Source organism: Fukomys damarensis, unplaced genomic scaffold (assembly GCF_012274545.1).
Source record: "Fukomys damarensis isolate Sample0158 unplaced genomic scaffold, DMR_v1.0_HiC HiC_scaffold_19, whole genome shotgun sequence".
NCBI lineage: Eukaryota > Metazoa > Chordata > Mammalia > Rodentia > Bathyergidae > Fukomys > Fukomys damarensis.
This window is the reverse complement of record NW_022900931.1, coordinates 65,841,217-65,853,994: the sequence shown is the minus strand read 5'-3', so window position 1 is coordinate 65,853,994 and position 12,778 is coordinate 65,841,217. Positions and strand designations below refer to the sequence as shown.

Sequence of the window (12,778 nt, the reverse complement as noted above, 5' to 3'; positions counted from 1 at the left end):
TGTGGGTGCTGGTGCGTGTGTGTCTGTGTGTCTGTGTGTGTGTGAGTGGCCCAGAGTGGCTGCCAGGACTGAGCAGATCAGCAGGAAGAGGAATCACGCAGAGTCCTGGCCCTGTGTCCCTTGAAACCCACAGGGGTCTTCTGGGCTCTGGCACTGGCCCTGCCCCTGCCGATCTGACCCTCTCCCTCCTGCTGCAGGGCACACTGAGGCACAGGGGAACAAGGTCCTCCAGGGCCAGGAGTGTGAACCCCACTCACAGCCGTGGCAGACGGCCTTGTTCCAGGGTGAGCGACTGCTCTGCGGGGGCGTCCTAGTGGGCTCCAGGTGGGTCCTCTCTGCAGCCCACTGCAAAAAAACGTGAGTAGATGCTGGGACGGTGGGGTGCTTGAGAAGAGGGAGTGAGGCCTCAGCTTGCAGAGAAGAAAGCTGGACCCCGGGTCTGAGGGAGGAGGGCTGAGTCCTAATTGAGGACGAGGCTGGCTCCCAAGCTCCCCTCACGGTTTCCAGAAAGTACACAGTGCGCCTGGGAGATCACAGCCTACAGAGTAAAGATGAACCAGAACAAGAAATCTCTGTGGCTCAGTCCATCCAGTATCCCTGCTACAACAACAGCAACAATGAAGACCACAGTCATGATCTGATGCTCATCCGACTAAGAAAGCAGGCGTCCCTAGGCCCCAAAGTGAAGCCCATTGACCTGGCGGAGCATTGTGCCAAAGCCGGCCAGAAGTGCACCATATCGGGCTGGGGCACTGTCAGCAGCCCCCGAGGTAGTGAGAGGGCTTGGCCACCGCGGGGCGGGGGAGGACGAGCTGGCGCCCGGCGGACCCGGAGCCACTGGTAAACCTTGTTGTACCAGGAGGAGACAAAAAGGGGAAGGGATTTAACACTGAGTCCTGGAAGACCAGGCAGGAGTGGTGAGGGGAAGAGGGTACATTCAGAGTCCAGCAGGGCTCCGTAACCCTCCTCTGGATGAATAGTGCTGTCCTCAGAGAGCTTTCAGGGTTTTATGTACTCTTCTTAACAGAGTTAGGGTACGAGGACTCCTAGGAGGCTCAGGAAAGACTCTAAGCGCCCTCTTCCCTTGAACCCAGGATCCTGGCCCTGTCCTCTCTCCCCGGTGACCCAAGAGCCCAGACCCTTCCTCGCTCGGGACTCGGTGGCCCAGGTCCCCAATCCCTCCTCGGTCTGGGCGTCTGTTGAAGCCATCCCTTCGGGACTTTAGAATCCAGACAACCCCTCATCGGGGCTCGGCACAGGCAGTAGGGTTCTCCAGACAGTGGCAAAGCCGGGATCGAGTCCCTGCTTGTCTTCCTCCTACTGTGAATGAGACGGTGTGTTGCTGTCAAAGCACAGCTGCTCATGAAGCAGGTAGATCTGTTCAAACTCGGCCTCTCCTCCTCCCCGGGGAGCCCCTCCTCCTCTCCCAACCTCGATTTCCTCCTCTGCAAACTGGGAATCATTACCCAGTAGATGTTTGTGCTCCGACTTACCCCTATTTTCTTCACTGTATGCCCCTAGTTCTTGGAACGGTGCCTGTATACAGTAGGTGCTCAGTAAGTGCTGGGTGGAGAATGAGTGAATGAACGAACGATACATCCCTCCTTCAAAGAGCTGGTGGGAAATTCACGTGATGGCGAGCACACAGCCTCTGACACACAGAGGCTTTCTCCCCCTCGAGTCTGTTCCACAAAGATGGATAAGAGGATTAATTCCATTTTCAATAATTAGGCCAGAACCACACGGGGTAGCGTGCGAGGTGGGGAAAGTAGACGATAAACAAATACTGTGTAAAACTAAATGTTAGGTAGACTTAAGTGCTGCCGTAAGCTGTTGCAGAGGGCCTAGAAAAGAGTGGTAGAGGGGCAGTGTTTTAACTAGAGTGGTCACTTCCGGAGGCTTCTCGGAGGTGACTTTTACAGGAAGGAGGATTAACTGGAAATTGAGGACTCGGTGGCCTGAGGGCAGGGACCTTGGAGGGAGAGGGTTGGGAGGTGACACAAGCGGCCACCTCCAAGGCTCTCCCCAGGGGCACAGCTCTGCTTGGAGTGGGGAGAAGTGATGTTCCCTGAGAAATAAGCCGGTGAGCGCCCTCAAGCTTCAGGTGGGCAGAGGGAGGTGAGAGCCAGACCGGGATGGACAGGATGGGCCGCTCTCTCACAACCTCCTGCTCCTCAGAGAACTTTCCTGACACCCTCAACTGCGCAGAGGTGGAGATCTTCTCCCTGAAGAAGTGTGAGAAGGCCTACCCAGGGCAGGTCACGGCCGGCATGATCTGTGCGGGCAACAGCAACGGGGCCGACACCTGCCAGGTGAGTGACCCGAAGCCCTCTCCGCCGTCTTCCTCCACCTCCGTCCCGCAGAGGCTCAAGTCTTGTGGGGAGTGGTGGGAAGGTGACCCCAAAGAGTTAGCCAGAGAGGTCGTCCTTTTCCCTACACAGTGGAGTGGAGTCGGGTTCATAGGAAGCCATGCTCCCCGAGGCTCACACAGCGCAGGGCCCGGGAGCGTTGCTCCTCAGAGTGATTTCCTTGGCAAGCCTGGCCTGCAGGATGAGAGGCAGGGAGGGAGGATGTCCGCGAAGGAGAGACTCTGAGGCTGGAGGCCAGGCCAGCTCGCCGCTCCACTTCCCAGCTCTCCTACCTGCAACTTGTGCCCACACCACCCCTGGCCCGGAAGTCAGCCTCCTGTGTGAGCCCTGACTAGGGTCCGAGGACGGCTCCCACGCCCTGAGATGGCTCCTCGGGGAGTCATGCTTTGCTATCGACTGTCCCCTCAATAAACTCCCCTGCCCTTAGGACCTGTCATGGTGCAATATTCTCATCCCGTAACTCATGGCTGTAACCCGGGTCTGGTGTCCCCGGCTTGGTCCCCTTTGTGAAAGCTCCACCCCATCATTAATGATTGGTCCCTGAGACAATGCCTTCTCCCTCCTTGGCCACGAATGGATTCGTATCCCTCGGCGATGCTGCCATGAAAGCAGGAATCTCTCCATTCTTGCATAAAGGCAAGGGCTCTTCACAGAGATGCCCCTCCATGGTCCCTTGGGACCTGGGGGTTGTGTGTGTCTGTGTGTCCACAAGAACACAGCTCCTTTCTCCTATGTTTGGTTGGCATCTGTGGAGGAAACATCATGTCAGTTTCCTCCACATAATCCACCACAGTCTGCCTCCTCGATTGCACCCACTCGATTTCATTCACAGTCTTCCCTCATTGGTCTGGATTTTGGCCATAACCCTTAGATACCCTGTCGCATCTGGTACATCAGAGATCCCACCTTCTCACTTCTGATTGGCCTCAGGGAACAATGCTTTTATCCTCATTGGCTGTACGGGACCAATCACATTATAGAATCAATATTAAATGCCAGGATCAACACGAAGAAACGTTGTGGGCGTTTCAAGGCCCCTGCTCTCTACCAATTCCCTCCAGGGCGATTCCGGAGGCCCACTGGTGTGTGACGGCATCCTCCAGGGCATCACGTCCTGGGGCTCAGACCCCTGTGGGAAGCCCGATAAACCCGGTGTCTATACCAGCATCTGCCGCTACCACAAATGGATCAAGAAGACCATGGGCAACAGGGTCTGATCTTAGAAAAAGCCTTGGATCCTTTTCAATAAACACACCCCTGCTACTTCCTCGCCTGTCTGTGTTTTGGCCCTGTGGGGAAGGGTGAACCAGAAGGGGCTGCATCTTGCTTTCTGGATTGGTGGCAGATCTAAGAGATCAGGACCCCGTGGCTTCTTTGGCAAGAGCCTGTACCCAAAATAACTCCCCCACCTTTTTATTTCAGAAAGACTTGAATGAGGGGGAGAATTATTTCAGGAGAGAAAGGATTTTCAAATATCTAAGAGGCCAGTCTGTGAAATGCAGTCTTTTTTTTTTTTTTTTTTTTTTTTTTTTGTACTGGGGATGAACTCAGGTCCTTGCCCTTGCAAGGCAGGCGTCGGAACCACTGAGCTAAATCCCCAGCCCTAAAATGCAGTCTTGAAAAGGCTTTTGTTTAGTTTTTCCAAGAAGCCTAAGTGTTATAAGATTTCCTTCCCCGCTTTTCCTGGTTGTGGGATATGCATAGAAGAGTACAGGAAATGTTCACACATCAACACCAATGAAACCAACAAGTAGGTTAAAAAATAATACTTTAGGGCCGGGGATTTAGCTCAGCAGTTCAGTGGCCTGACTTGCAAGCGCAAGGACCCGAGTTCAATCCCCGGCACACACACACATAATAATAATAATAATAATAATAATAATAATAATAATAATAATAATAATACTTTGACATTCCTCAAAAATCTAGAAATCTTTTTTTCACAATTTAACAGCTAGAGGTATCAATGGAAGAAATAAACATTGTGTCCAAATTAAAGTGTGGAACAAAGGTCATTTGGGAAAGCTGTGAAAAGAGCAAAAGCTTAACATAAATTTTCTTAGGGAAAGGTGGGTGGGATGGTTCTTATAAGGATATAAATAGCCACTCTGCTAGGATTTCTCAGAGTACTGTATATTCTTCTAAAGGACTAACCCTAACCCTGCCTGGACAATTTAGTGAGAATTTGTCTCAAAATAAAAAGGACTGGGGATATAACTCAGTGGTAGAGCACCCTTGGGTTTAATCCCCAGTATTACAGAGGAGAGAAAGACAGACAGAGACAGAGAGAGAAGGAATATTGTTGGCCAGGCGTGGTGGCGCACACCTGTAACCCCAGCACTCAGGAGGCTGAGGCAGGAGGGTCACTGTGAGTTCGAGGCCAGCCTGGGCTACATAGTGAGTTCCAGGTCAGTCTCAACTACATAGTGAGACCCTGTCTCACAAAAGAAAGAAAGAAAGAATATTGTTGGCCCAGCTCACCTTTTCTCATTCAGCCACATCTGTTTGTGCTCTGGTCAGATGACCAGTCTGAGCCGGTCGGTGGCTATGTGAAGTCCCATGGTATGAACCATGGCTGCCTAGGGTTGTTAGGCCACTCTCCACAAGGGATACGAGTGTGTGAGATGACTTGTTCACATCAATCTCCAGCTATGACTGTCCCACTGCTCCTTAGATCCGTCACTGTTGCTAAAGAGAAAGCATGGCTCTTGTTGGCTTGACCTGGGTCATTTGTGTACCCTAGGGGGCGGGTGGGATTGGACACCTGTGATGGACAGTTTCACCAGAACTATAGGAAATGAGAAAGAAGCGGAGTGTTGTTCTTGAAGGAAGGGGGAAGGGAATCCAGAAAGTCAAAAACAATGGGCCATCAGAAGCCAGAGGCTGAGTTGGGAGATGCCAGAGTCATTGTGTCCCGGATCCCTCAGGGCAGGGCACAGCTGGCAGCATGGTCAAATGCCAGTTCTCATGTGTGGTCATGAGCTGGAGGGTGAGTCATCAGAAAGAGGTGTAGGACATGGATCTGAGGGTGACGGAGGTATGAAGCCTGGTGTCTAGGTGGGACTTAGTAACAGGTATTGGTGCTAACCCCAGAGGACACAGGAATCTAGGTTCTCGCCGACGTGGGGGGTGAGCATCATTAATGGGCCCAAGGAATGCATCATTAATAGTCTGTTTTAAGACAAATGAGATTCAAGGCATGTGAGGGTGGAATGGGAGAATTTCCTTCTGAGTGTGTGCGCACGCGCGCCAGTGTGTGTGTGTGTTTGTGTGTGTGTGCGCAGTGATGATACTATGGGCTTTTGCTTTCCCAGCATTTGAATTCTGACCCTTCTTCCTCCTTAGCTCTGTGGTTTTGCTCAAGTGATCTAATCTCTCTTAAACTTTTGTTTCCTCGTCTATAAAATGAGGGCGACAATCCTTACTTGGGCGGATGTGAGAAAGAATAGAGACGAACTGTGAGAAGCACCCATCACAGCAGCATGCAGGTAGACAAGACACGGAAACCGCTGTATCCCCTGGATGGTGGGATAAGGGAGCTGGTGTTAATTCAGTGCCTGCCCTGGGCCCACCAATCTTCCATCCATAATTGATGCAACCCTCCCAGCTGCCTCAAGCTTTGCACTCTTGTGCTTTAGAGAAGGGCAATATAGACTCAGAAAAATGAAGTCACAGGGTGGGCAGCTAAGACACAAACCTGGGTGGGACTGACTTGTGAGGACACTTTCTTTCCACCTCGCCTCAAGGCAGAATGGCTCAAAGATCAGGGCTGAGTATAAACATAGTGTGTCTGTAGGTGCCACAGGCTTGCAAACTACTATTTATTTAGGTTACTCCTGCATTTCCCGGTCTGAGATGGGTGCTAAAGAAAACAACAAAAGTTCCAAAGTGACCACCTTTGCTCATGAAGACTGGGATTAAAGACTTAGGACTACAACTCAGAGTGCAGCCATGCAAAGCACATCTGGTGACTTGGGAGGGATAACAGAGCTCCAGAGTAGCACTCTCCCTCCACTTTTTAACAGGATGCTGCGGACAGGACTGTGGGGACCGAGGTTGAGAGAAACCAGAGAGGATGATTCAGGCAGAAGATAAAGAACTGGGTGCCTTGTGAAAATTCCTCCCTTCAGAACGGCAAAGGAAGGTTACTGGCTTCTAGGTCGAGGAGTTGTCAGATTACATAACCCAGGTCTGTTTCTGTTCCTTGGGAGCCCAAATCAGGTAGGGTGACGCCCCTCAAGGCCAGGGTCCCACTGTGGAACGGGTAAGGCCAGGGGTCTGAGTTTTGGGATCTGATTTTGGACTTGGTGACAGTGGATTGCGTCAGGTTTCGTGACTGTTTTAAACTTGGCGTGGCACGCACACTAGAGTGGTGTGACTTGGAAGGGTTTGTTTTATAGTTGGCATGGAAGGAAAGTTGGAGAAATGAAGAAGGAGTGCGGGAAAGTTGGTGGTAGAAATGAAATTGGGATTTTTGTAGACTCTGGCTTGGAAATGAGAACAGGGATGGGTTCGGGCAGCACTAGGGTTGGTGTTGGATGGGCACAGGAGCTGCCTGCGATACGGTGGGGATGGACACTGAAGTCTGAGTCAGCTGTGAGGTGCTTCAGGGACCAAAGCTATGGTGGACATTCAGTGTCTGAGGCAAGGCTGAGGCCGACTCAGGGTGCGGGGTTTGGGATCAGATCAAAAGTTAGGTTTGAGGGTAGGTGAAGTTGGATCCTAGACTTCATTAATAAATGGAGTCAGAAACTCACGTTTAGGCTCTGGGTTTAGGTATAAGTTGGTGTTGGTCAAGGATGAAGCAGGATTTGGGTTTAAGATTAGGTGCGAGTTGAAGCTTGTTATTAAGCCTAGGGCCTTGTCAAGACTAGTGTTGGCGGGCAGTAGAGTTACGCCTGAGGCCAGGGTCTCCTGAGGTCTTTTTCCCCTTCTTAGAAGCAGCCAACCACTCCTGACCACGTCTCATCCGTTAATGGCACCACCACCTGGCAAGAACCTAAAGCCTCAGCATCTTCTGTCTCTCCACGTCTCCACCCTTCCTGCTATCACAGCCTGTGGATTCTCTCTCCCAAGTCCAATCAGAATCTGTCCACTTCGTGTCCTCTCCACCTCCCAGTGTCCTCATCTGAGTCACCGTCATGTCTCATCTAGACGACAGCAACTTCTCCACGGTCTGCCAACATCTTCCCATCTAAGTCCATCCTTATACGACATCCAGAGTGCTGTTTTGAAGATACAGATCCTGTTACGCCATTTCCCTGAAGCCCAAGTCACTCTTCTTTGTCCACAAGGTGCAGTCAGACTCACCAAGCCATGAAAGGCACTTTGGGGTCTGGCTCGGGGCTGCGTCCACACTGCTTCCAGCTCAGGCCCGTGCGCACGCTGTGTCCTATACACAGCACGGTCTCCTCACTCCTCCCATGTTTTTCCAGTTAATGTTTACTACGCTTGCACCTTTCTGTTCACTGCCACTTCCTGGGTCCAAACTGCCCAAAAGTGCTTCAGGACACCGTGCACCTTCCCTTCAAAGCACGTTTTATAGCTGTAATTTTACACCTGTTTATTAGGGCTACTGGATGGCTGTTCTTTTACACAAGATTGTCAGCTTGCTGGGAAAAGGGATACTCCCCAGGTTTACGCAGCTCGGTCTCCTCAGCATCTCATCCAGCTGTCATACAGCCAGTGCTCCGTAAATACTCAGTAAATGTATTATGTAAAGAACCAGGTCTGAGCCAGGTATGGGATGAAGGCCAGGGAGAGAGCCATCACTGGAGGGAGACTGGCCTTGTTGGCTGCTGTGGCTTCAAGATGAAGACTCAAGGTAGAATTGGATTGGAATTCACGGTTCCCAGTCACATTGGGGATCTTAGTTGGAATTTGGGTCAACACTGAGGTGTTAGTAAAGATGAACTCAGCTGTAAGGACCAAACAACTATATCCCAGACAGAAGCCTGACAGAAACACAAGATGAGGGATTCCACTGTTGGATAGTTCACCAGCGCGACAACCTCATCAAAGACCCAGACGACCCTCACTCTGGCCATCCGCAATGTTTTGGCTTGATCCACCATCCACGTACCCTCATGGCCCCAGGAAGGCTGCCACAGTGCCAGAATCGGCATACAGAAGGGATACCATCTAGCAGAATAAATGAGCACCCCTTGAGGTGACTCTGAAGATAAGGAAATTATTCTCAGAAGGTCCCAGTAATCTTCCTTTCACTCCCTATTGGCTCAAAAGGCATCACATGTCCACCTCTGAACCAATCAGTGTCAAGCACGGTGTGGCTCCCGCATGTGGCTGGCCCAGGCTTAGGGTCGTGATGAGGGTAAAGGATTTCAAGCAGAATCAGCGGGGAAAGAGGTGCAAAGGAGTGCGTGCTCTGGCACGCAGCCATAATACCTATCATAGGTCAAATTAGGAGTGGAAGATGGAATTGGGTTTGGGATTCAGACTGCGAAGCTTGAGCTGGGGATGGAGGACTGGACCGCATTTTGGGGTCCGATGTAGCAACTGACGTCAACTCCACTTTTACAGGTTCGTGTTGAAGTAATAATCACGTCTCCCCCAAGGTCCACCTGGGTCTGTTCCTCACTCCCCATAAACTTGGGTTCAGGTGCCGCCTTCACACGAGCCTTCGGACCTCCTTCCTGATAGGGTCACCCCAGGGAAGCAGCATCGCCCCAGCCCTCTTCCCTGCCTTAACTCCCTTCCACTGCACTTAGTACCTAATGAGTTCTGCGTTCCACCTGCTCATTTTTGCACTCGGGGTCTCTGCCCCACAAGAACAGTCAGATCTACACCTGCAGGAATGTTGGGCTGCATCCAGAATGGATCCCAGGCCACGGCCGACCCTCGATGGACACTTCTGGGATGGATACGAGGAGCAGAGAAGAACAGATGTCTCATCCCTCTTACAACCAAACCCCCAGCCCCCCGCATGGACTTCAATTTGAGGCAGGTTGCAAAATATTAACACTATGGTATGGAATATTTCACAACATTCAAACATGGAGAAATTATCACATATACCAACTGGGGAAAGCGTTCCAGATACTTTACAAGGACAAAAATGTTAAAAGCCAGGCATGGTGATACATATCTGGAATCCCCAGCACTCTGGGAGGCTGAGGCAGGAGGATCACAGAGTGGAGCCCAGCCTGGGCAATTTAGTGACTTAGCAAGACCTTATCTCAAAATTAAAAAAAAAAAAAGCATGGGGAAAATAGTTCTGCATGAAGGCCCTGGATTGAATGTCCAGTATTTTTTTTTTAAATCATATTACATAATATTTAGTACAGACACTTTTGTTATCAATACATAATATAGAGACAACCCTACGGATATAATCAGAAATAGACGAGAACACAGATTGCTAACCATAAGCAGGCAGCAGGTAGAGTTTAGGGAAGCACTCCTTCTCCTTTCGCTATTTATTACAGCTGGAAGTGGGTTCAGAACGGAAGGCCGGCAGGTGCAACCCGTATGAACCCCACAGCTGGTCAGAACTGAGGTGTAGGGTCTAGGCCACTCCTGGGAGGGGACCAGGGCAGGAAAGGCCCAGGGCAGGAGCCACAGCAGAGCCAGCCTTTGCTCCAGCCCTTCTGGAATCCCTTTCCCGCCCCTCCAAGCCGGCGCACCTGGTCCTCCCCCGTGACCCTGACCTCCGGAGCCAGAATGTGCGTGGGTGGGCGAGCCAGCGAGCTGGGTGACGCCAGACTTGATGACCTGGCTTCGAGAAGAAGGGTGGAGAAAGAGCGGGGTGGTATCAACTGCTTTGGCTGCCTCAGGGGTTCAGATAGCCAGAGCCAGCAGGAAGAGGTGTCCAAGCGAGGCTCCGCCTGCACCCCAGGGTGCAGGGGGAGGGGAGAAGGCGGTGTATAAGAGCCCGGCCCTGCACTGTACTGCACACTTGTCCCAGCCTAGACCAGAACCTAGATCAGATCGGAGACTGCTGTGGAGGTAAGAAGGGGATGTGAGTAGCAGGTCAGGGCGGGTAGGAGGGGGAGCCCAGGAAGGGCAGGCCTGCTGCTGCCCTTGCCTTCTGCTTAGACCGGGAGGTCACTCACTGGCACCTCTTAAAGGGGAAGAGAAAGGATTCACACTTACCGTTTGAGAAGACGGGAGACGGATGGGAGCTAGGGGCGGAGGGTCTGCAATTCCGGTCTGAGGCGGAGCCTGGGCATGGACCCCTGGTCTGAGGGAGGAGGCTGGGCCTGGACCCCAAAGCCTGAGGGAGGAGGGCTCCAGACTGAACTTTCCATCCTGAGTTTTCTCCCCTCCCTTGCCGCAGTAGAAGTGGCCCGTCCTTGTCTAGCTGCCCCTGAGAGACTGTAAAGCACCATGGCAGGATCCCGTTTCCTGCCCCTGCTGGTTCTGCTGCTGGGCTCAGCCCTGGTAACTGCCGAATGGGTTCGTGTAGACTCTCCTGAGGTCCACACCGACAGTCAGCCTCACCAAGGAGCCCGTCAGCCTCACCAAGGAGCCCGTCAGCCTCACCCTGGAGACCGTCAGCCTCACCAAGGAGACCGTGAGTCTGAACCATCCCTCCTGGACAGCTTCCTTCCAGGAAAGGCCGGGCTGGGCGGCTCTGTGCTTTCTGCTTCTCTCTGCCAAGCCCGGCCTCTGCCTGCGAGGTCTCTCTACCAGTCCCTGTGCCTGCGCCTTGCTCCCACGGCCCCTCCCACACCATCTCTCACCTTCTCTGCCTTCTGCTCCGTCCTGGCCTCAGCATTCTGCCTGTGTCTCTGCCTGTCCACCTCCCAGATGCTGGCTACTTACATGTGTCTCTGTGTCCCTGACAGGTGAGGGTGACGGGAACGGGGACAGGATTATCGATGGCTACGAGTGTGAAAAAGGCTCCCACCCTTGGCAGGTGGCCCTGCTCAAGGGCAGCCAGCTGCACTGCGGCGGCGTCCTGGTTGACAAGCGCTGGGTGCTCACGGCCGCCCACTGCAAGATGGGGTAGGTACTGCCCAGGGCCAGCCGGCGAGGTGGGGAGTCACAGTCTCTCTCTGAGCATCCCCGCCTTCTCCAGCCAGTACACTGTGCAGGTGGGTAGTGACAAGCTCGGGGACAGAAGCGCTCAGAAGATTAAGGCCACAAAATCATTCCGCCACCCGAAGTACTCCACACAGACCCACGAGAATGACATCATGCTGGTGCGGCTGGATAACCCAGCCAGGATGTCGTCCAGTGTGAAGGCCGCCAACCTGCCCACCCGCTGCGAACCCGCTGGGACCTCGTGTTCCGTCTCTGGCTGGGGCACTATAACCAGCCCTCAAGGTGACATTACCTCAGTGATCCAGGGTCCAGGCCCAGTCTCTTCTTTCAGACCCGGGGGTCCGGGCCCAGCCCCTGGTCCTTCACTCCCAGTTGTCCAGGCCAGCAGCCCCTTGGTACTTGGGCCTCCCTCTCCCTGTAGGTCCAGCAGCTGAGTCCCAGGCACCTGAGAGACAGCCTCCCTTCCCTTTCCCACAGTGACCTTCCCGGCCCAGCTCATGTGCACAGATGTGCACCTCATCGCCCCCAGTGAGTGCAAGAAGGTGTACAAGGACCTGCTGGGACAATCCATGCTGTGTGCCGGCATCAAGGACTCCAAGACCAACACCTGCAACGTGAGCCTCTCCTCCCCGCCCTGGCCCGGCCTGTGCCATCCTCTCCCTCTTCCGTCTCTCCCTCATCCCCTGCAGGCCAGGCGTGTGAGCATCACGGGCTGCTGTGATTCGGGGCACGGGCAGGGTTTCATGTGGCTGAGGAAGGATGCCTGGGACTGGGGAGCAAGGCCTCAGCCCCAAACTTCGTGGGGCACCAAAAACCCAGCGACTGAGATAAAGTACATTCTGGGCCTTTTTTCTTTTTTTCTGGTATTGGAGATGGAACCCAGGGCTTTTGCACTGGGCTATATCTCAGCCCTTTTTTATTTTTTATTTTGAATCAGAGTCTCATGAAGTTGCTGAGTTGCCTAGCCTGGCCCCACACTCGCCGTCCCCTGGCCTGGGCCTCTCGCCGTGTGGGGATTCCCTGAATTCCCTGCCACATCTGGCTTCTGAGCAACACGCTTCAAGAAGTTGGCTCAAAAAGAGCCAAAATCCCAATTTAACGAGTCGCCCAGTTTTACTGAATTTTCCTTTTGCCTCTGGGCCGAATATACTCAGCACAACACAGAACTCATACTATCTTCATTTAAAATTTGTGGGCTGTGTCCATGCTGCTGGGGTTTTTGTTTTGTGCTTTGGATCACATTTGATTTTTTTTTTCTTCTTGTTTTTGTCTTTTGAGACAGACCTCGATTTGCAGTTCAGGCGGGCCTTGAACTCATAGCCTCCCAAGTGTTGGGATTACAGGTGTGCGCTACCACATCTGGCTACATTGGACTTTTTTTTTTTTTTTTTTTTTTTTTTTTT

At 52.6% G+C, this 12,778-nt stretch overlaps 2 protein-coding genes across 4 annotated transcripts in view; both read left to right on the top strand.

Moving 5' to 3' along the window:
- The window catches only part of LOC104873793 (kallikrein-8), a 4,493-nt gene extending 869 nt beyond the window's left edge, over window positions 1–3,624 (top strand). For both annotated transcript variants that reach the window (XM_033765919.1, XM_019210093.2), the window contains exons 3-6: window positions 198–357; window positions 508–770; window positions 2,179–2,312; window positions 3,431–3,624. In XM_033765919.1, the coding sequence (XP_033621810.1) occupies window positions 198–357; window positions 508–770; window positions 2,179–2,312; window positions 3,431–3,586 (713 nt within the window). In that variant the 3' untranslated portion in view covers window positions 3,587–3,624. The remainder of the gene's footprint in view (window positions 1–197; window positions 358–507; window positions 771–2,178; window positions 2,313–3,430) is intronic.
- A 6,474-nt stretch (window positions 3,625–10,098) lies between these two features.
- The window catches only part of Klk7 (kallikrein related peptidase 7), a 4,069-nt gene continuing 1,389 nt past the window's right edge, over window positions 10,099–12,778 (top strand). Inside the window, exons 1-5 of one of the 2 annotated variants that reach the window (XM_010640628.2) lie at window positions 10,099–10,334; window positions 10,669–10,902; window positions 11,177–11,336; window positions 11,410–11,657; window positions 11,853–11,989. In XM_010640628.2, the coding sequence (XP_010638930.1) occupies window positions 10,716–10,902; window positions 11,177–11,336; window positions 11,410–11,657; window positions 11,853–11,989 (732 nt within the window). In that variant the 5' untranslated portion in view covers window positions 10,099–10,334; window positions 10,669–10,715. Of the gene's footprint in view, window positions 10,335–10,665; window positions 10,903–11,176; window positions 11,337–11,409; window positions 11,658–11,852; window positions 11,990–12,778 lie in introns of both variants that reach the window. The other variant, XM_010640629.2, reaches the window with a different exon arrangement.